Below are 23,896 nucleotides of genomic sequence, written 5' to 3'. Positions count from 1 at the left end.
GGCATGGTACGTGTGAGAGCTTGCCTCGCCTCAGAGCCACCACCAGGTTCTGGCCACTGTCACACACGACCATGCCTGGCTGTAGGTTCAGCGGTGTCAGCCACATATCTGCCTGCTCTTTCAGAGCTGTCCACAACTCTTCAGTGTTGTGTGGTTTGTCACCTAAGCATATTAGCTTCAGCACAAACTGTTGCCACTTGGCCGAGGCAGTGCTGCAGTGCTTCCAGCTTGCGACTGATGTGGTAATTTTGGAGATGGATACTGAAGAGGAGGAGGTGTAGGAGATGTAGAAAGTGGGGGCAACCCTGATTGACCCAGGGCCCGCAATCCTTGTCGTCGGGAGAACGTGTTCCGTCCCAAGTTCCGACTGGGTCCCGGCTTCCACTATGTTAACCCAGTGTGTCGTCATCTAAATATACCATCCCTGTCCACAAGCACATGTCCACATGTCCGTGGTTAGGTGGAGTGTCCCAGTAACTGCATTGTTGAGGGCACGGCTAATGTTGTGGGATATGTGCTTGTGTAATGCGGGGACGGCACACCGGGAGAAATAGTGGCGGAGGGATGGCAGCCGCCATCAGGTTGCAGAAAGCTTCAGTCTCCACGAGCCTAAATGGCAATATTTCAAGAGCAAGCAATTGCAAAATGTGTAAATTTAGTAGTGTGGCCTGTGGGGCGTTGGCTGCGTATTTGTGCTTGCGTTCCAAGGACTGGGGTAGGGACAACTGATTTGCTGCGCTGGGACAAGGACGTGCTTGCTGATATCACATCATCACATCACATACCGCAATTTCCTCCGGGATAAAATAAAGTATCACAATGATGGTGCTAGTTGAGAGTGTGCAAAGACACGTGCAGAGCGGGAGGCATCTTGGCATGCACCATAGACAGGGTGATTGGCATACACGCACAACTGCGGAAGACGCAGTGGTGTCACTCGCAGACACTGTTGCTGGACTCTGGGGTTCGGCCCACTTAGTCGGGTGCTTTACTGCCATGTGCCTGATCATGCTGGTGGTGGTCAGGCTGCTAGTTTTGCTACCCCTGCTGATGCTGGCCTGGCAGGTGGTGCAAATGGCCTTTTTAGGGTTATCGGCAGAGTCTTTAAAAAACAACCAGACTCGGGAAGACCTAACAGTTGTGCTGGCAACGTCCGTCGTGATGATGTCACCATGAACGGTTGCCCGCCTTCTGTCTGCGGTCACTACACTGCTTGTTCTTGCCTGTTGTGGTGCTACGCCTCTCTCCCCGTGTGCTGCTGTCCTCGCTCTGCATGTCACCTTGCCAGGTTGGGTCAGTGACTTCATCGTCCACCACCTCATCTTCCACTTCTGCACCCTGGTCCTCCTCCTGACTTTCTGGCAATTGTGTCTCATCATCCACCTTTGTGTGACCATGGCTGTTCAAATATTTGGGCATCTCTACATGCGATCTCCTCTTGCCCCGTTTCAATTGGACTGGGCGAGAGGCCCGAATCTATAAATGGAAAAGTGAACAGCTCTTCGGAGTGTCCAAGTGTGGGATCAGTTGGCTCCAGGCACTCGGCATGGTGGGAGGAAGGAGGATCTGGGTGAGGAATATGCAGTCCAGACTCACGGTTACTGAGACTTGACCGTGTGGAAGACAGGGTGGTGGTGGTGGTGGCTAAGTGACTGGAAGCATTATCTGCTATCCAACCAATATCCTTTTCACACTGCTCTGTGTTCAATAGTGGTATACTGCGGTCCCCTATTAGGACAGGAAGGTCGAGCGACAAGATGTGGGCGTTTGTTGTGGCACAATTTCAGCTTTCCGACGGCCTCGTCCTCTACATGCACAATCACATCCAGTTCCCTGTCCCTTGCCACGCGCCTTGCCCATTTTAAATGGAGGACTATATTTTCCACGCTTACTACAAATGGCTGAATTTGAACCGCAGTGATATGTGATACATGTGATGGAAAAACAGTTTTAAATAGCTGGCCAGTAGGTTACTATTTTTCACAGCGACCTGGTGTCAATAACTTCACTGACACACTGCAACAAAATTTAAATGGAGGTCAATATTTTCCACGTACACTACAAATTTCAGTTTTTTTATCACTGTAATAGGTTACTATTTTTCACAGCGACCTGGTGTCAATAACCTCATTGACACACTGCAACAAAATTTACATGGAGGCCAGAAATGGCTGAATTTGGAGCAAACTTGTATGTGATACGTGTGATGGAAAAACAGTTTTAAATAGCTGGCCTGTAGGTGTCAATACCAGCGACCTGGTGTCAATAACTTCACTGACACACTGCAACAAAATTTAAATGGAGGTCAATATTTTTCACGTTCACTACAAATTTCTGTTTTTTTATCGCTGTAACATGGAAAGAATCTGACTGTATTCTGCTGTGGCAACAAACAAATGGAGCAGAAAAACTGTGTTCTCTGGATTGCTATTTTAACCAAATAATCAGGATTAAGATCAAAAAAATAATTATCCCTCGCCCCAGATACCTCGGGCTATTTGTAGAAATATCTGTAACAGCAGCAGCAGACAGAACTGGTATATAGTGTGACCAAGTTGACAAGCACTTTCCAAGTGATGCTAAAAACGCTTGTCAACCCGCATGCAGAAATGCATGTGAAGAACGCTTCACATCCGCATGTCCCTGGCAGGAAAAACGCATGGACAATCCGCATGGACAATCCGCATGCGTTTTTTCTGCCAGGGAGATGCAGAAACGCTCAGGAAAAATCCGGAGAATTTCTGCATCGTGGGCACATAGCCTTAGGATTGATCCAGGGTTCTTGTACTGATCGCCTTTTCTTGGGGTCAAGAAGGAATTTTTTCTCGTGATGCAAATTGGCTGAATGTGTCCTGGGGTTTTTGCCTTCTTCTGGATCAACAGATTTAGGCAGATTTTAGTAATACCATTATTGGTATCACAAGAGTAAAATATAAAACTAAATAAATTATAACCTTGTTAATTTTTAATTGTAATAGTGCATCAATAATAAAAATGGTAATACATTTGCGAGGCATAATCCAAGTAAGTTAGTGTATGGAGTAGAATTGAGGGAGAAAGGTTGAACTGGATGGACCTAGGTCTTTATTCAACCTTTGTTACTATGTTACACCTCCGCTGCTTCAGAACCTCACAATACACCTCAGCTGCTGCAGAACCTCAAAACACACCAGAGCTGCTGCAGAACCTCATAATACACCACAGCTGCGCAGAACCTTATAATTCACCTTGGGCCACCTTCACATGTACGTCTTAAAGTGTGGCCCGGTTCATTTTTACCATCTGTGTGTACTGTCTGTGTGACATGTACCAGAATAAAATGCATTCAAGAAATTACAGATTTTTATGTGTTAAAGGGAACCTGTCACCAGAAAAAATGTTATTAACCTGCAGATATAGGGTTAATCTGCAGGTTAATAGAACTATTAACCTGCCCAGCACCCGCACTTAGCTGAAAGCTACAGGGAGAAAATGAACTTTATTCGCCCCGGCAGCGTTCCGGTTTCAGTCACGGGGGCGGCGCCGGTTCAGTCCTCGCTCTGTGTATACAGAATGGTGGCTCTAACCACGCCCCGACCCTGACTGACAGCCGGCTCTGAATTGGGGCCGGCTGTCAGCCAGGACTGGGGGGGGGGGGGGTTACAGCCGCCATTCTGTATACACAGAGCAGAGACTGAACCAGCGTCGCCCCCGTGACTGAAACCGAAGCACTGCAGGAGAAATAAAGTTAATTTTCTCCCTGCAGCGTTTGGCTAAGTGAGGGCGCCGAGCAGCATAATAACGCTGTTAACCTGCAGATTAACCCCATATCTGCAGGTTAATAAGAGTTTTTTTCTGGAGATAGATTCCCTTTAAAGATGTGCAAAGATAATGATACATAGAGAGATAGATTGTTAATAGATATATAACTTCACAACCACACAAAATATTATAAAATTGCACCCTTTAGTGACTGGCATGTGAAGCTTGTTGTCCAGCTTTGTATTAACCAAATAAAAAAAAGTAGAAAAAATGGTGTGGGGCCCCCTTATTTTTGATAAGCTGTATGCTTCCCCTTGGCTGGTTGTGAAGACCCGGGGTCTTCCGTGGGCGTAACGCTACTCAGACAACACAGGGCGAGGGTAAAACAGCGTGGCAATACTTTATTGAACCACAAAGTGGACAATAAACACACAAAACAGTCCTAGCAAATACTCAAGATGGTACAACATTACACAGTCTCACACTTCCTTCTCAATAATATACTTTTTATTAAGGGCTTTTTTTTTACAAAACAAGGGAAAGGGGAAATAAAATATGATAAAGACAGTATAGTAGCATTACAACAGTTATATTATCCCAACAACAAAACTTACAACTTGGCAGAAGAACCTGGGAAAGGATGCAGGAGAGAAAGGAAGGAAAGAAAGGAAGGAAAGAAAGGAAGGAAAGAAAGGAAGGAAAGGGAGGGATGGATGCAATGGGAAAAAGGAAAACAAAAGGGAAGGATAAATGAGGAAAATAGGTAAAGGAAGGTGAAAACACAATAGTGTTACATTATACATTATAATCATTGTTATGGCATCACAGGATTTCAGTTTAATTATATTAAAATAATAAATGATCTGTATACTTTATGGCTAAAAGAAGATGTTGTTATTTGTTTGGAGAGGTATTCTTATTCAGGGAAAAGTACGAGTTCCAGGAAGACCATATAGAATAGTATTTCTTGAGAGAATTGTTTCTAAAAGCATAAGAATGTTCAAAAGAATTGTGAATAAACATTTTATCTATAATTTCTGAGACAGTAGGAACATTTACTGACTTCCATTTAGATGCAATAAGTAGCTTTGTTATAGCAAATATATGAATGGAAATATGTTTTATCTTCTGTGAGAGTGTATTTGAGTCAAGAGATAAAAGGGATAATTGTGGTGAAATTTTAGCCATAGAATTGTTGATTTTATTCAACAATTTAAAGATCTCTTTCCATAATAACACAACTCCAGGGCATGTCCAAAAGATATGAAATAAGTTGGCTTTTTGTCCGCAGTTTCTCCAACATGAATCAGAGTAGTCCACAAAAGCTTTATTTAGTCTGGGTGGTGTAAAAAAACAGGAGACAAAATTTTAAAGTAGTTTTCATGCAAATTAGCATTTACATTAGAGTTACAGTACAGACCAAAAGTTTGGACACACCTTCTCATTTAAAGATTTTTCTGTATTTTCGTGACTATGAAAATTGTACATTCACACTGAAGGCATCAAAACTATGAATTAACACATGTGGAATTATATACTTAACAAAAAAAAGTGTGAAACAACTGAAAATAAGTCTTATATTCTAGGTTCTTCAAAGTAGCCACCTTTTGCTTTGATGACTGCTTTGCACACTCTTGGCATTCTCTTGATGAGCTTCAAGAGGTAGTCACCGGAAATGGTTTTCACTTCACAGGTGTGCCCTGTCAGGTTTAATAAGTGGGATTTCTTGCTTTATAAATGGGGTTGGGACCATCAGTTGTGTTGTGCAGAAGTCAGGTGGATACACAGCTGATAGTCCTACTGAATAGACTGTTAGAATTTGTATTATGGCAAGAAAAAAGCAGCTAAGTAAAGAAAAACGAGTGGCCATCATTACTGTAAGAAATTTTACTCTGTATCGTCACACAGCTGTGCTATTATCAGGCTGGGAAGGTCCCTGGTTATTAAGCCTAAAAATACAAGCCCACAGCCGCCCCAGAATTGGCGCATCAAATGAGATGCGCCAACTCTGGCGCTTTACCTGGCTCTTTTCGACTGTCCTGGTGCTTTGGCAATTGGGGTAATATTTGTGGGGTTCATGTCAGCTGTGTAATGTTCAGCTAGCAACAAGCCCTGGTGTTAGTAATGGAGAGGTGTCCATCAGACAACCCCATTACTAGCCCAGTAATAAAAGTGAAAAACACACACAAAAATACTTTATTGAAATAAACACTTTCCCTCGTTCATCACTTTATTTAAAAAAAAAAGAAAAATTCCCACGCAGGTCAGACGTAGTCCACCTAACCTGACGTAGTCCATTGAATCCGACAAAAAGTCTATGGAGACTCGTTATAGTTAGACTTTGCCGACAGCCACTTCAGGGTCAAGGTGCGCTGCGCGTGACTAGGCAACTCTACACTAGAAAGATGGGGAGAAAGGTTGAACTTGATGGACCTAGGTGTTACACGCACGCTCCTAGGTTCAGATAGGGGCAAGACAGGTTACATGAATTCTTTGGAATCCTGGGGGAACCGTTACTCAGGGCGACAATAGACCATGTACTGCAGCTTCTCTCAGGCACACAGGGGTATTGACCCTCAGGCACAGACACATAGTTTGTTTCACTTGCTGACCAGACACACTTGACAAGAGTCCTCAAACGGTAGAACAGTAGCATTTAAGAAGAAGCCGCACAGCCAGTGCAAGTTAAGTCTTATCAACAACATGCTCCAGTGACAAACAGTACAGTTTCCTTCGCAGCACAACAGTTCACAATTTTCCCAGTAGTACAGGAGAGCACAGTTCTATTGCAAAGGCACATTAATGAACACAGCATTCTTTACAGCACACTGAGATGGAGGAGGGTTTGCTGAGGGAGATGATCCCCGTGACACCATTTCTTATAGTCCTTATCTTTCTGCTTGACAATACTCTGCACTGCTAGTTCAGGAACTCTACCTGACCTGTGCTTGGCTTCTCTCCTGACTTGAATCCTTTTCACTTGCAGGGGCGCTTCCGTCAGATGCAGAACACACACACCACCTTTCTCTTCGGCTCCAGCCAGACAGTAAACAACTTCCCCACAATCCCCCTGGGGCTCTGCTAAAACCTTCCCTGTCTCCTGTGACTGTGTTAACCCCTCTAGTTGCTGGATGCTTCTGGAGCACAACACTTCCTGTCTCATGTGCTTGTGTTACTTCTAATAGTTGCTGAATGCTTTTAAAGCAACAGCACTACTTGTGACTGTCACACTCTGCAACAGCACTACTTCTGCATGTCACATAGGTCTTTATTCAACCTATATTACTCTGTTTAGATAATAGCTAGACAATAGATCAATAGATAATAGATATGGGATAGAAAGATAGATCAGTAGACACACAGCACATTATATTCACCTATGAAGAAGCCTTTTCCTTCCTGGGGTTTCTGGAGAGCACTGGGTGTTCGGTACCTAGTCACATGAGGCTGTCATGTGACCCAAAGGTCCTGGCAGGAGCTTCAGACTTTCTTGAGATTGAACAGTGGAGAAAGCTTTCAGCGTTATTCTCCACCATTCAGTTCAGCAGTCTGTCTCTGGTAACAGCTGATTGGACTGGTTAGTCCAATCAGCTGAGTCATTCCCCTGCAGCCTCAAAGGCACTGTGAGCTGAACATGAGGCTGGTGTGAGCTGAACATGAGGCTGGAGCATGAGGAGGGGGAGGGTCTGGAAGAGATTGAGGTGGTGTCTGTGGCTGGAGCAGGAGGAGCGGGAGGGTCTGCACAGACTGGGGGCGGAGTCTGTGGCTGAAGCAGGAGGATGGGGAGGGTCTGGCAGAGACTCGGGATGGTGTCTGTTGTTACATCACCAACTAGACTCTGCTAGACAGGAAAGCTCTACTCGGGGAGTGAGCATCTCCTCTAGAATCAGGAGAGAGCTGCTCACATGACTAGGTGTGCTATCTACGACACCATGCAGACAGGGAGAATAGTACAAACTGTCAGCATTCTGCAGCCTAGATACACACGCAAATTATACAGAAAGCCCGGACAACCCCTTTAACTTAAATGGGAGAGGGATGTGGGATTAGTCACTCAGGAGGAGTGGAAGGATAGCCTGGAGACACCAGGAAAAGTATCTATAAATACGACCCAAACAAAATCTCAATTATTTCTTATACACAGAGCCTATAGAACTCCTAGAATAATGTTTAGAATGGACATTAAGGCCGATGATCTGTGTCCACGGTGTGGAGGGAATAGGCAGATTTGGTCCATATGTTCTGATCCTGTACTCATCTAGCTGAGCTGCAGGAAGATGTTGGTAAGCTGATCTCAGAGGTTTTTAATACTCCTATTCCTCTAGCTTCCACGGTATGTGTGCTAGGTATGTGGCGGAGGTTAGAGATTCGCCTCCTATACAACTGGCAATAGCCAAGATTTTATAGCCAAGACGATAGTCTTATGCAAAATCAGATGGGTAAGGGAAAAAGGAAGGGGGGGGAGCGGATTGGTAGAGTTTTTTGAAATTCTGGAATTGTGGTGTTTTATTATATGTTATATTTTCTGTATCAAACTGCCTGTAAGATTTGTTTCTGTGTTAAATACAAATATAAAAAGGTTTTTGGTAAAAAAAACCAAAACACTTATACAAACCTCCGATGCTGGCGCCATTCCAGTGGCGTCATCACGTGCGTTCCCGGGGGTCATGTGAGGTTGTTACGTCCTGTGAGCCCAATAAGCGCTGGAATCACTGTCCCCACCTTCAGAAAAATCGAACATCACATGGAAATCAGAGCAGCCACAGCCCTGGCTTCCTGTTGATGTTCAATACGTTTGAAGGCGGGGACAGTTAAGTCGACACTGACTGAGCGCAGCACTCATGTGATATAACAACCCCGGGAACGTGAGTCCTGAAACCGCTGGAACGGCGCTGGCCCGGGAATTGAGAGTAGGAGTGTTTTTATTTTAACTAGGCCAAACATGAGGAATGACAAGGAGTTGTCCTACTAGTGGACAACTCCTTTATGAAGATACAATTTTCGGTTAAAACATTTCCAACATTGAAAAAGGCTTCTCCCCTGTGTGACTTCTCTAAAGTGTATTAAGACTTGATTTTCAAAGAAAACATTTCCGACATTAAGAATATAAAAAAAGGCTACTACCCTGTGTGACTGCTCTGGTGACTAAGAAGAGATGATCTCTTCACAAAGCATTTCCCACATTCTGAACAGGAAAAAGGCTTCACCCCTGTGTGGGTTCTCTGGTGCTTCACACAATCTGATTTCTGGTTAAAACATTTCCCACATTCTGAACATGAAAAAGGCTTCTCCCCTGTGTGGGTTCTCTGGTGCTTAACACAATCTGATTTCTCGTTAAAACATTTCCCACATTCTGAACATGAAAAAGGCTTCTCCCCTGTGTGGGTTCTCTGGTGCTTAACAAAAGCTGATTTATCGTTAAAACATTTCCCACATTCTGAACATGAAAAAGGCTTCTCCCCTGTGTGGGTTCTCTGGTGGTTTTTAAGATAAGCTTTACTGGTAAAACATTTCCCACATTCTGAACATAAAAAAGGCTTCTCCCCTGTGTGGGTTCTCTGGTGTATAACAAAACTTGATATCTGCGTAAAACATTTCCCACATTCTGAACATGAAAAAGGCTTCTCTCCTGTGTGGGTTCTATGGTGCTGAACACAAGCTGATTTATTGTTAAAACATTTCCCACATTCTGAACAAGAAAAAGGCTTCTCACCTGTGTGAGTTCTCTGGTGTATAACAAAACCGGATATCTGTGTAAAACATTTCCCACATTCTGAACATGAAAAAGGCTTCTCCCCTGTGTGGGTTCTATGGTGCTTAACACAAGCTGATTTATTGTTAAAACATTTCCCACATTCTGAACATGAAAAAGGCTTCTCCCCTGTGCGAGTTTTCTGGTGTCTAACAAAATCTGATTTCTTGTTAAAACATTTCCCACTCTTGGAACAAGAAAATCTATTCTGTGTTGTGTGAATTTTTTGATGTTTAGGAAAAGACTTTTGGAGGGGAAAACTATTACCATATTCTGAACCTGAAAACGGCTTCTTAGCTCTAGGAGCAGTTCGTTTTTTAATGCTTATTTTGTGACTTTGATTTTCCTTAGTAGTCGGTAATGAATCAAAAAACAGGACCTGTTTCAGTGGATCAGATGACAGATCTTTGCTGTGAAGGGATGATGGTATATCTGGAGTAATGGTATTCATTTCAATTGTATCCTGTGGGATCTCAACATCATCTGATTTAGAAATTGAAGATGTCAGCTGTCCCTCTGATCTCCTGGTACAGTCATCTGCCAAGAATAAAACCAATCATTATTACTGACTGTAGAAATGGAAAATTATGTAAAAATATTGAATTATTCACCAAGACAATGACAGTTCAGTCTAATAGAAAACCTCATAGGATGAACCAGTGGAGTGTTGTGTTCAACTGTTTGTTCATTCTGCCTCCTAAATATGCAATAAAAACCCACCAAACAATATTATGTAGGTGAATATAATACCAATAAAAACTTGTACACATCTTACAAAAAACAAACCCCACTCAGGTCCATCATCTGCCAGGGGAACAACAGAGGTTTCCACATTATTAGTGGCTCAAAGGCTCTTGAAAAGCAACATGGCTTCCATAAACCAATCCAGCAAAATTACCTCTCCCAAAGTCAAAGCTCCCCTCCGCTTCTGAGCCTTGCAGTGTTCCCAAACCACATTTAGCATCCATGTATTTGGCATTACTATAGTGAGAAGAACCCACTTAATTGATGGCGTGTGCCTCCTGGAGCACAATCTGGGCACTATGTGTTGGGTAATGAAATTATATATTTGTAATTTTCACTCTCCAACATCCACTGCGTGCTAATTTCTGGAAAGTGCCTGTGGAGTCAAAATAGTCACTACTCTAATAGATTATTTCACTGAGGGTTAAAAATTCCAAAATGGAGTCATTTTATGGTGATTTCTAGTGCTCTGATTTTCTGTCATTTTGTCACATTAGGGCTTCTGTAAATGGTGGGTCCCATCTCCTCTGGGATCTGCTCCTGTGACGTCTGCTTCTGTCACCAGGAGCCGCCTTATTCATTCTGCATGCAGCGCTGGTGATGGAGGAGACATCAGAACCAGAAAGTGACACATGTCAGATTTGCAAAAATGGCCCTGATTAGGAACACAAAACTAGCTGCGGGAAACGGTTAAGTCAGAGTATTTTGGGAACTAACTACTGTAGCAAAAAACTGCGAGTAACGACAATATCACATCTACTGAAATGATCCAACTCAACATTCTTCATCAGTAAAAAATAAGTAACTAGTGGTGAAACCTCTCTGGGGTAAGTGGAGTATGGGGCTCGGTGGCTCTTGGCAATATAAACTAACGAAAGGGCCAATATTTTCAGTCAGAGGAGTTTCAAGAAATTAGTTATTCGGTTTTAAAAGAAATTGAACAGTCAGGATAAACTGAAATTCTGTTGTTATTGTACAGAAATTCACACTTGGCCTCACTGCACATTTAATGTTGGCAATCATAAAGGTAAAATTTAGCCAGAAAGACTGGACCTGGTCTTGTAGGAACCATATGAGCACATTCAGCAGCACAGAAGGGAGAGAAGGTAGATTCATCCAATAAGATATCAGGGTTCTAGGAAGCCAACAGCATCATTACCCTCCGCTTTCTCTTACAGGCCCATCATAATATTTTTCTTCAAGCGATTTTCTAACTTGTCAGCAAATTCTATGTACGCTGTCATTTGGCTTTGTAGTTTACAGATCGAGTCAGGATCTTCTAATCCCAAGAAATAAGTGGATCCTCCAGGTTGTAAGTTCTATAGAAAAGGGCTTTCATTGCCCAAAGTCAATTGAACAATTTTTGGTGGAGGAGAATGTTGTGGTCTAGAGGCAAAATGGTGATCACACGATTGTGATATGGCCGGACTACACCACCGATAAAGCAGCCACAGTCGGTGACTGAGAAGAAGCTGTGACTTCTCTGCATTTAGTGGTCACTACTCACCTGGGTAGTCATATGTAGGAATCTCCTCTTTACACCACTCATCACCCCTCACATATGTCTCTGTAGTACCAATATGGGTCAGATCTTCACCCTGAAACAAATATTGTAAAAGTCACAGACAGATGGAGAAGTCCCATCTATGATCAGCTCTAATCCTGCCATCTCCACCATTCTCATTACACAAGTATCTACTATATAATTGTCTTATCCCGTCTGTCTGTCTGTCTTTCTGTCTGTCTGTCCTGGAAATCCCGGGTCGCTGATTGGTCCGGCCGCGGCCAATCAGCGATGCGGCATTTCTGAAAAACATGGCGGCCGTTAGCGGCTCATGTGCGGCACGGAGGTCAGCGGCGATGCAGCCAGGAGATGCAGCCGGATATCTCGCAGCTTAAGTCGACCGACCGCAGGCGCCGCTGACCTACATGCGGCTATCATCGGGAGATCAGCGGCTACGGCCACTTATCTCCCGAGGACAAGTGTGACGCCCCTCCCCTCCCTTCCTCTCCTCTCCCCTCCCCTCTCCTCCCGTCCCTCCCCCTTCTCGATCAGGACCCCGGCACCCAGCGTCATACTTACCCCTCCCCTCCTCTCCTCTCCTCTCCCCTCCCCTCTCCTCCCGTCCCTCCCCAAGCTCGATCAGGACCCCGGCACCCGGCGTCATACTTACCCCTCCCCTCCCCTCTCCTCTCCTCCCGTCCCTCCCCCTGCTCGATCAGGACCCCGGCACCGGCGTCATACTTACCCCTCCCCGTGCCTCCGCAGCAGCTCCTGTGTCTTCCGCTGATGCTCTGTGACGTCTCAGGTCAGAGGGCGCGGTGACGTCTTTACACCGCGCTCTCTCCTGACCGGTCACAGCGCACAGCGTCAACATGCGGGCTACGCTGGAGTCCAGAGAAGCAGCTGAGAAGGGAGGTGAGTATTGGATTTTTTTTTTGTATGGGGCCATAGGGGACCTGCATGGGGCACTATGGGGGGATGGATATACAGGGGATATGACTTCCTGCATGGGGCATTATATGGGGGGGGGGTGACATCCTACATGGGGTATTATATGGGGGGGGGAGAGGTGACATCCTACATGGGGCATTATATGGGGGAGAGGTGACATCCTGCATGGGGCATTATATGGGGGGGAGAGGTCACATCCTGCATGGGCATTATATGGGGGGAGAGGTCACATCCTGCATGGGGCATTATATGGGGGAGAGGTGACATCCTGCATGGGGCATTATATGGGGGGAGAGGTGACATCCTGCATGGGACATTATATGGGGGGAGAGGTGACATCCTGCATGGGACATTATATGGGGGGAGAGGTCACATCCTGCATGGGACATTATATGGGGGGAGAGGTCACATCCTACATGGGGCATTATATGGGGGAGAGGTGACATCCTGCATGGGGCATTATATACGGGGGATGTGACTTCCTGCATGGGGTATTATATACTGGGGATGTGACTTCCTGCATGGGGCATTATAAAGGAGGGTCGGGAGACATATGCTAGAATACCCGATGCGCTAGAATCGGGCCACCATCTAGTAAAACATATAATCCTGGTGGATAAAACAAGACGGAGCACAAAACCTTCACAGCCATCTACACATCATAGGGGAGATCTCATGACACCTTCTCCCCATCTACCTGATGATCCTGAGGAACATTGGGGTCTTCTTGTTTACAGTCCTGTGGAAGAAGCGGACAGGGACATCTCTCTGGTGTTGTCCTCTTGCTGGATAGATCTGGAGGAAACATATAGAGGGACTGAACTCATTCTTTACATACAGATAATTATAGGCCGTGTGTATTTAGTCCTGTCTATTACCTGGTGATGTTATGGGCTCGGGAACCTCCATCATGACGTCCTTGTACAGATCTTTGTGTCCTTCTAAATACTCCCACTCCTCCATGGAGAAATAGACAGCGACATCCTGACATCTTATAGGAACCTGACACACACAATGATACAGTCATGCCGCCGATCCCTTCATAGCGTTACTGTATAATGTTCCAGCATTCCCAGCAGTGTCACCTCTGAAGTCAGCAGCTCAATCATCTTATAGGTGAGTTCTAGCATCTTCTGGTCATTGATGTCCTCATGTATCAGGAGGTGAGATGGAGGCCCCATGATTGGGCTCAGGGGTCTTCCCCATCCCTCAGACACAGGGTCCTGACAGTGCTCACTAGAGGTCTTCTTCACTACTGTGTAATCCTGGTTATGGAGAGACACATTAATAAATCTCCCTCGAGACATTTCCAGAGTCCTCACCTCTCCAGTTCTGTTCATCTGTTATTCCCATAGATAAGAATGATGTAATGTGACGTCATCAGAATCTCTCACCTCTCCAGTAAGACGGAAGAGGATCTCTAGGGTGAGGTGTAATATCCTCTCCGCCATCTTGTCTCTGTCCATTTCCATCTTTGATGGGTAATTCAGAAAAATTCTCTTCTATAGTAGATGTCCACTTAGAGCATCCGATATTGTAGAGACCTGAATGAGAAGAAGATGAGCCGATGTAACATCATAAAAATCCTGTGTAATAATACAATTACTGGAGACAATAAGGGGAAACATATAAGGAGATTTATTATTTTACAGTATTTAGTTTCCTTCTTTACACCTACTAATAAAACATATACATTTTAGGCCACAGACAACAAGCAGTTTCTTCCTCTGAGTCTGTAGCTGAACACATTTCTCAGACTCATCTCACTTATTGCTAATTCTTGTCTAATTTACAGATACTGGAATCAACATTAGCAATACTGCAGGAGATATTCATTACACGTGACATAAGAAATAACTACTTCATGATGAGGATGACATCTTCATCTTCTACTACAGCACTAGAAACATATTTGGCCACAGTCCGTCACTGACTACATCACCACCGGCTGTCTATATGAATGTTTCCCGTCTTCCCCGGACTGTAATCTTCTATCACGTAAGATCTCATGTCTGATTTACACACAGATGTTTGAGGCTTTTATAAAAGCTTTTATGTTTGCACAAACACCGTGGACAGAAATTATTTGATACCAAAGTCTCCATGTAGAGTGTTTTATTGAGTTTAGTTCTGGCCTTAGGCTTTCCTATATTACAAGACAAAACACCAGAAAAAAAGCAGAAATTGAAATGTTTCAAAAGAAAATTTGACAAACAATTCTTGTAAAAAGAAAAAAAACATGCAAAAAGCAGAAGACATTTTATTATTTTTTAAATAACAGAAAATTAACTCTTTTCAGCACCAGAACATAGATGTACACCGCAGGGATGGCAAAGGTGCAGTTGCAACAAAAACCCTGGCAGTTTACCCACTTGCTGCTGTTAAGTGCAAACATGGCATCTAAGAAGGTTTGACAGAGTCTGGCTGTATGGGGTTGTTAGTATTACACTGACAGGCAGTGATGATACACGGCACTACAGTAGTACAGTGCATCACCTGAGCAATCAGACCCCGGTATGTTGTAGGATTGCACTAATGAAAGTTGTTTCAAAAAGTTTAAAGAAAGGTTTAACGTGAACAATAATATCAGTTTTAGCAACAAGAAATATCCGTCACTATAGGGAAAACAGACTCCCTGCACAATGTTAGGTAAATCATGTCCATAACAACTTTATTATACTCTATTATCCTATACACAATGGCATAGATAGAAATCACAGGTTCCTCAAACAGCTGAAAAGGGGAAAAAAAAAAGTATTATATATATCATATCTCCCAACTCTGCAGATCGAATGCTACTGTATTACTTGGCAGCCCTGGACCAGATGGTATGAAGATGAATGAGGGAGACTAAATTCCAAAAATAATCTTTTCTTTACTTAACAAGAACTTGATGAGAATTATATACATCAGATAGTAGGCACAACACTTTATGAATGACCACTGTGGTAGATCTGCTCACTTGGCTGCACATGGAGGTAGAAAAGAAATACTGTCTCTTTAAATTTTAAGTTGGTTAATTAAGCAGCATAAACCAAATGTAGAGTTCATGAAAGTAAACACAGCTCATCTGGCATAACGGCAAAACAAAATAAGATAGTGTCCAGCAAAGTACTTGGACCGGCCACTCAGGATTAGCAAAAACCACACGGTTGAGGTTAGCAGAAACAAACCCAAACTCCTCTCTCTGGCCTTCAGATACTGACCACCTCTTGAGTCGATAGGCTGGCTCTTTATAGCCCAAACCATGCCCTGGAGAGGAAATAAGGTGGATGGCGTCCCGCCCAGCACTTAGCCATCCACATGAAAAACATGCCCTTGTAAACCTGGCTATTTACCCTCTCTGCACCTAATGAGCAGGAGAAACTTCCATATTTCACATCACTGTAGCCAATAGTCTCAGTGAAACATATCTCCCCTCCAGTATTCTGCGAGTGACTTTGTCACATATCTCCCCCCGCTCTGCCCCAAGCCAGGGGTTTTGTCACCTTCACTTACTAAACATGGAAGTCTGGACAGGGCATCAGCATTCCTATGTAGCTTCCCGGGCCTATGTTCAACCGAGAAACTAAAGTCCTGGAGTGCTAAAAACCACCTAGTCACCCGGGCATTCTTCCCCATCCATCTCAGGGGTGCATGGTCTGAAACTAACCTAAACGTCTGACCTAACAGGTAGTGTCTCAGAGTGTCAACTGCCCACTTTATGGACACGCACTCCTTTTCCACAATAGCATAGTTTTTCTCACAAGTCGAGAGTTTTCTGCTTAGATAAAAGGGGAGGAACATCCTGTGTTCTATTTCTTGAGACAACACGGCTCCTACCCCAACTTCTGAGGCATCCGTCTGGACTATGAACTCCTTATTGAAATCAGGGGCAATCAAAACCGGCTGCTTACACAGGGCAAGCTTCAATTCCTGGAAAGCCATCTCTGCCTCAAAAGACCAATTGGCCATTTCCATCTTTGTATCTTTCAATAGGTCGGTCAGTGGTGCGGCTATGATGGAGAAATTTGGGATAAACCGCCGATCGTACTCCACCAGTTCTAGAAAGGGTCAAACCTGTTTTTTGGAGGCCAGTTGTGGTCCATTCTGGATTGCTTCCACCTTCTTTACTTGCGGCTTTATTTCGCCCCTTCCGACAATATCGCCCAAGTACTTCACCTCTTCTTTCACCATAGCACACTTCTACAGGTTAATGGTAAAGCCGGCCTTCCTCAGCGCATTCAGAACCGCCTGGACTTTCTGTAGGTGACTTCCCAATCTGGACTGAAGATCACGATGTAGTCTAGATAAGCGGCGACGTACTTCCTGTGCGAGGCTAGGATCCGATCCATGGTCCTCTGGAAGGTAGCCGGGGCTCCTTGCATCTGGGTGTACTGAAAACACCTGTCTGGTGTAGAGAAGGAAGTCTTCTCCTTCAAACTTGGAGACAGGAGGATTTGCCAGAACCCTTTTGTTAGGTCCAGGGTGGTGATGTACCTGGCTGGCCCTAGCCTTTCAATAAGTTTGTCTACCCGGGGCATCGGGTACATGTCAAATTCAGACACTTCATTTAGCCTTCTGTAATCATTACAGAACCGCCACTCTCCGTCCGGCTTTGGCACAAGCACAATGGGGCTGGACCAGCTGCTCTTTGACTCCTCGACACCCAGGTTCAACATTCTCCGCACCTCCTTGGAGATTACCTTGCGGCGGGCCTCGTGGATTAGATACGGCCTCTGGTTCACCTGTACATGCGGTTCCGTCTGGATATCATGTTCCACAACCGGCATGCACACTGGCAACTCCGAAAACAGGTCTCCGTTTCGCTGAAGCAACTCTCTGCAGTGTTGCTTCTGGGCCAGTGACAGGATCTCTGCTACTGCGACATCCTTGGCCTTGGCTTCAAGATGGTTCTCCAAGCACATAGGTTCCACCAGTTCCCTGTCCTGCCAGGGTTCGAGCAGGATAATGTAATATACCTGGTATGGCTTTCTTCTTCCTGGTTGGTGTACCTTGTAGTTGACATTACTCAACTTTTCGACATCCTCGTATGGCCCTTGCCACCTGGCCAGGAATTTACTTTCCACAGTGGGTATTAACACCAACACCCAAGCTAAACTGTCTCAGCCTCGCCGCCCAGTTGTAGACCCGAGCTTGAACCTCTTGGGATTGAAGGAGGCTCTCCCTCACAATTGGCATCACCTTCTCTATCCGGTCCTGCATTTGGGCCACATGCTCGATGACGCTCCTGTGGGGTGTCACCTTGGCTCCCCAAGTTTCCTTTGCAATATCCAGAAGTCCGTGAGGAGCCGACCATATAGCAGCTTGAAGGGGGAGAATCCTGTAGACGCCTGGGGAACTTCGCTAACTGAGAACAGCGGGTAGGGGAGTAAGACAATTCCAGTCTCTGCCATCCTTTTCCATCACCTTCTTCAACATGGACTTCAGGGTCTTGTTAAATCTTTCCACGAGGCTGTCCGCCTGCAGATGGTACATGGAGGTTCTGAGCTGTGTAATTTGGAGAGCCGTACACAACTCCCTCATCACTTTTGACATAAACGGGGTTCCCTGGTCCGTCAAGATCTCCTTTGGAAAGCCCGTCCGGGAGAAAATATGCACAAGCTCTCTGGCGATACTCGCAGCAGAGGAGTTTCTCAATGGTACCGCCTCTGCATACCGAGTTGCATAGTCCAACACTACCATGATGTATTGGTGCCCCCTGGCATACTTGACCAGGGGCCCGACAAGGTCCATTGCAATCCAGTCAAATGGGACCTCTATAATAGGAAATGGCACTAGAGGGCTTCGGAAGTGGGACACGGGAGCAGTTAGCTGACAGGTGGGGCAGGACTGGCAGTAATTAACTTTCCCTGTGACATCCAGACCAGTAGAACCTCTGCAAGACCCACTCTTGGGTTTTCTCTACTTCCAGATGTCCACATAAAATATAAGAATGGGCCAGGTCTAACACTCTACGTCTATAGGGACACAGCACCAGCAACTGCTCTACCACTTCCCCTTTTGGTTTAGTGACCCGATAAAGTAGTTCCTCATTTAGTGTGAAATATGGGAACCTGGTTTCAGCCCCCGGCTCTTGAGCAACCCCATTTACCACAGACACATTATCAAATGCATTTTTCAATGTGGGACCGTCTCAGTCTGCATTGGGAATTCAACATAGTGGGATCGGCTGCTTCCTGAGTCACGTGGTACACCTGCTTTCTGTCATAATTCCCAGAACAGGCTAAAGTCCCGCCCTATTATCACTGGGTGTAGCAGGTCCTTAACTACTTCCACCTAATGGGACTCAGCGCCGCAGTTAGTTTAATAGTCACTCTGGCAACTTGCAGTCTTTAGCATCCCCGTGAATACAGCGGACACCCACGTTTTTCCCGGGTATCAACCTGTCGGGGAGTGTGGCCATTATCAGAGTCACCAAACTCCCTGAGTCCAAGAGTCCCGTTACCAGTATCCCATTGATTGTTACGGGACATGCCTATGGCCCCTCACCGAGCCGTCAGTCCACACTGCAAGCTGGCTAGGCATAATATGAACAGCGCCTGCGCAGGCTGCAATCCATCTGCTCGGAGGACATAAGACAACGGGCAGCTATGTGTCATCTCTAACAGGTCAAGTTTTTACCAGCGACTTTTGGCAATCCCTCATCGACCCCTTAGGATCTCGAACTCCCCCCAGTTGTGGCTCTACTACCCCTCTTTTGAGAATTCGGGCTCTTTCTGGGTACTCCAGTATGGGGATGCGACCACACCCGACTTCCTTAGGGACCTCTCGACCACCTGGTACCTTTCTACTAGTCCAACTAGGTCGTCTGCATTTTGGGGGTCCCCCTGGACAAACCAGGTGTGCACCGGCCATGGAAGCCAGTGTATAAATCTGTCTAAAACAACTCATTCGACCATCTGGGGTAGAGTTGAGGAGTCCGGCTGCAACCACTTTTTTTCAAGATTTAGTAAGTCAAACATCTGGGAGCGAGGGGGTTTGTCACCACAATACGCCCAGTGGTGGACCCTTTGGGCTCAAACTGACAGTCACTCCAACACGTGCCAAAATTTCCGTTTTTAAATTTAGCATACTCCTGTGCATCCTGTAATGCCAGGTCATAATAAGCCTTTTGCGACTCGCCAGTTAGATAGGGAGCTAGCACCTCCGCCCACTGCTTCGGCGGCAGCCTCTCTTGCTCTGCTACCTGTCAAAAATGCCTCCACATCATCACCTGGGGTCATCTTTTGCATGGCTCGTCTTACTGCTTTCCGGACGTACAAGTCATCACCTGGACTTGGGGGAGGGGCTGCCGGCCTCCCACAAACCGCCTCTGTGAGCAACTCAATCTGATGCTGCTGTCGGTACTGGTCTTGCTGATGCTACTGTTGTCGGAACTGGTCTTGTTGCTGCTGCTGCTGTCCGTATGATCTTGCAGCTGTTGCTGCTGCTGTTGTAAGATCTGTTGCATCAGTAGCTTACTCATCTCCTGATGTTCCAGTTGTTGCTGTTGGGCCATCTGTTGCTGCTGTTGGGCCTTCACAGGGCGCTGAAGCAGGTCCTCCATGCTGTCTGACTCCGCCTCCTGGCTCACTTCCGCCTTCACCCAGGACACTCACTCGCTTGTAGCAGTCACACGTGTTTGCTGGGAATGCTGCCCGCACTTCTAACACCACCAGTGGTAGATCTGCTCACTCGGCTGCACATGGAGGTAGAAAAGGAATACTGTCTCTTTAAATTTTCAGTTGGTTTATGAAGCAGCATAAAACAATGTAGAGTTCATGAAAATAAACACAGCTCATCTGGCCTAATGGCAAAACAAAATAAGAAAGTGTCCAGCAAAGTCCTAGCAACGGCCACTCAGGATTAGCAAAAACCACACGCTTCAGGTTAGCACAAACAAACACAAGCTCCTCTCTTTGGAGCTGGCCTCCAGATATGACCATCTCCTGAGTCAATAGGCTGGCTCTTTATAGCCCAAACCACGCCCTGAAGTGGAGATAGGGTGGATGGCGTCCCTCCAAGCCATCCACCTGTAAAGCATGCCCTTGTAAACCTGGCTATTAACCCTCTCTGCACCTAATGTGCAGGAGAAACTTCCATGATTCGCATCACTGAAGCAAATAGTCTCAGTAAAACATATCTCCCCTCCAGTATTCTGCCAGTGACTTTGTCACACCCCCCCAAGGCAATGTTCTGTACTGTAGTGTTTAAGTAGGCCTCCTGGCCTGAGCCATGTGCCTCATCCTGCTGCTCACCTTAGCAAAGTTTTATCCCTATAATTAAGTCTCCAGGCCTTCTGCTGCCCTTGGGCAAAGTTCTGTACTGGTTAAGTAGGCCTCCTGGCTGAGATAAAGACATCACCCTGTAGGGTGCATGGCCTGGCCGGACATGTGAGTGGAAGTGTGCTAGGAGTGCTCCTGGGATAAGCATCCTAATGGAGGATCCACTGGGCCCCTAACTACATAAGAAGTGGTATTAGCCCTTCTATACACGTCCTAGCACTGACCGATGTGCATAGGAGGCGCGATCATGGCCGGAGGAGCAGCAGCGAGACGAAGGGGAGCAGCAGCAGGAGGGAATAGAGGCATCCAAGATGGCACATACTCCTCTGCAACAGGCACCAGTACAGGAAGTCAGTGGCTGCAGGCACAGCACTGAGGCAGGCTGGCTTCGTTAAAGCTGCAAGCACAGGAGCCTGAACTGGCAATGAGGCACATATATGGGTGCTACGCCAGATGACCTAGTCACCAGACCTGAACCCCATCGAGATGGTTTGGCAGAGTGAAGGCAAAAGGGCCAACAAGTGCTAAGCATCTCTGGGAACTTCTTCAAGATTGTTGGAAGACCATTTCCGGTGACTACCTCTTGAAGCTCATCAAGAGAATGCCAAGAGTGTGCAAAGCAGTCATCAAAACAAAAGGTGGCTACTTTGAAGAACCTAGAATATAAGACATATTTTCAGTTGTTTCACACTTTTTTGTTAAGTATATAATTCCACATGTGTTAATTCATAGTTTTGATGCCTTCAGTGTGAAAGTACAATTTTCAAAGTCATGAAAATACAGTAAAATTTTTAAATGAGGTGTGTCCAAACTTTTGGTCTGTAATGTACATATCATGGCGGTGTCTAATCATTTCTCTGTGCTCTCAGAGGAATTCAAGAACACTGCTAATAATGACTCTGAAAGTCCCTGAGCCCCGCAACCTCAGCCAGAAATCACAGCTTCCCACCATAAGGCTGCGTGCCCACGTTGCGTATTACAAGCGTATATGCTGCGGAATTTCCGCAGCGTAAACGCTTGTAAAACGCATGTATATCCGCACCCCATGGTCCCCAATGGCATTCCGCAATGTCAATGCCCATGCTGCGGATTTTTCCGCAGCGTATATGCTGCGGTCAAAAATCCGCAGCATGTTCATTAATTTTGCGTTTCCGCATGCGGAATCAATGTGCGGATGGTACCCAAGTCTGGAGGAGAGGAGACTCTCCTCCAGACCTGGGTACCAAAGAACCTGTAAAAAAAAGAATAAAATAAAGTTTATACTTATCTTCTGATGTTTTCCCGCCGTCGCGCTGCTGTGTGAAGGACCTGCCACGTCATGAGTCATGTGACCCATCACATGACTCAATGACGTCACCGCAGGTCCTGCATACAACAGCGTGAGCAGCTCAAGACTCCGGACGGGGCAGAGAATGCATCAGAAGGTGAGTATAAACTTTATTTTTTTATTTTTTACCATTCTGATTCTTTTTTTTTTAACTATTACTTGGTCACACTATATAAATCCATGCCGGTTGCATGGATTTATATAGTGTGAACAAGTTGTCAAGCACTTTTCCAAGTGCTGCTTAAATCACTTGGAGAAGTGCTTGATAACCCGCATGCGGAAATGCATGCAAATACGCTGCAAAGACGCCTCACAAACGCTTCTACCTGGCGGGAAAACCGCATGTAAAATCCGCATGCGATTTTCCCGCCAGGGAGAAGCGTAAAAAAATATGCTTCAGTTCCGCAACGTGGGCACATAGCCTAATACAGATCAGCACATTAAGGAGCCCACGTTAAAGGATGTGTTTATAGCTGTAACACAGTATGGATCTGCTTTAGCCTCACTTAGCAGTCAGATGGGAGAGATTAAAGAGGAGCTTTCTTTTATGAGGCAAGTGATACAAAGGGTTAATGAACGCACTACAGCAGCAGAGGGCAAAATCAGTGATCTGGAGGATAAGCGTGGCGCCCCTGAGGGTTCGGTCACCACAGGGGTACTGCATCTCTTTAATGAGGTGTGGTAGCTCTCCTTCGAGGTAAGGATGGTGTAACTGTCAGGACCCCACCTCTGCATCCAACACTACACCTCTCCCACCCGAGGGGGGGGGGCTCATATGCACCAGGGTGCTGCCACACCCGGGATAAGTGGAGATGGGGGGAACCAAAAGATAGGGGGAACCTGGTAGTGGGTGAGGGTGGAGGACGCACATTTAGGTTACACAACAAAAATTCATATTTAATAAACAGCCATCTTGGGCTTAAGGTCTTTGACTCTGATCTTCATCACTGAATGTGGCTTTCTGTGTGAACCTGCAGCCGATGGGGACACGATCCTCGTACTCTTGCCTTGAGACGAGGAGCGGGTCAGAGTTAACGGTTGTCTCTACCCGGTCAAGGTCCCTACCCAAGAAGGCCTGGAGGGGAGCAGAGGAGACAAGCTCCGCAGGCAAAAGGATCCCAGGGGGATGCAGCGGAGCGGTATACGCCACCTGTCCTCACTATTCTGGCCTAGTCAGAGGGATTCCTGCTGCAAAAGGGGTGCCAGCCCCCGATATCTGACTCTGTCACTTTAAGTCTTAGTCGGAGAAGCCCGGAGGCTCAGTGGATCCCACCGGGTAACGGAAGGAGCGGAGTAGCCACGCATACCCTTGTTCTGTGCATAGTCCAGAGGGAGACCCGGCCTTAGTACAAGTACCACACATGGATAGGAGAGGACCTAGTGGGAAAAGTCTAGGAACACTCTGGTGCGGGGTCCTGACCAAAGCACCTGAACTACTCGGAGGTTGTCGACCCCTGGTCCTGGTGGCCGCAGTGCGCCGTGAGGAGCAGGGAGAAGCCTTGCAGCTGTGCATTCTACCGTGAGTAAAGCTTGGAAGACTACCCCTATGGCCTCCGGTTTCTTATTGTAACACGGCACCGCACGACACCACACCACATCTCCCACTACAA

At 46.0% G+C, this 23,896-nt stretch overlaps 1 protein-coding gene across 1 annotated transcript in view; it reads right to left on the bottom strand.

Annotated features, from left to right (window-relative positions):
* Nucleotides 1-4,230: 4,230 nt before the first annotated feature.
* Nucleotides 4,231-23,896, bottom strand: part of LOC141191626 (uncharacterized) — a 96,523-nt gene continuing 76,857 nt past the window's right edge. Inside the window, exon 10 of the mRNA XM_073661559.1 lies at nucleotides 4,231-9,557. Within this exon, the coding sequence (XP_073517660.1) occupies nucleotides 8,862-9,557 (696 nt within the window). The 3' untranslated portion in view covers nucleotides 4,231-8,861. The remainder of the gene's footprint in view (nucleotides 9,558-23,896) is intronic.

This window comes from Phyllobates terribilis, unplaced genomic scaffold (genome assembly GCF_046119375.1).
Source record: "Phyllobates terribilis strain yellow unplaced genomic scaffold, ASM4611937v1 Scaffold_49__1_contigs__length_9717188, whole genome shotgun sequence".
NCBI lineage: Eukaryota > Metazoa > Chordata > Amphibia > Anura > Dendrobatidae > Phyllobates > Phyllobates terribilis.
The sequence above is the reverse complement of the archived record's forward strand: the minus strand, read 5'-3'. Positions and strand labels throughout refer to the sequence as shown.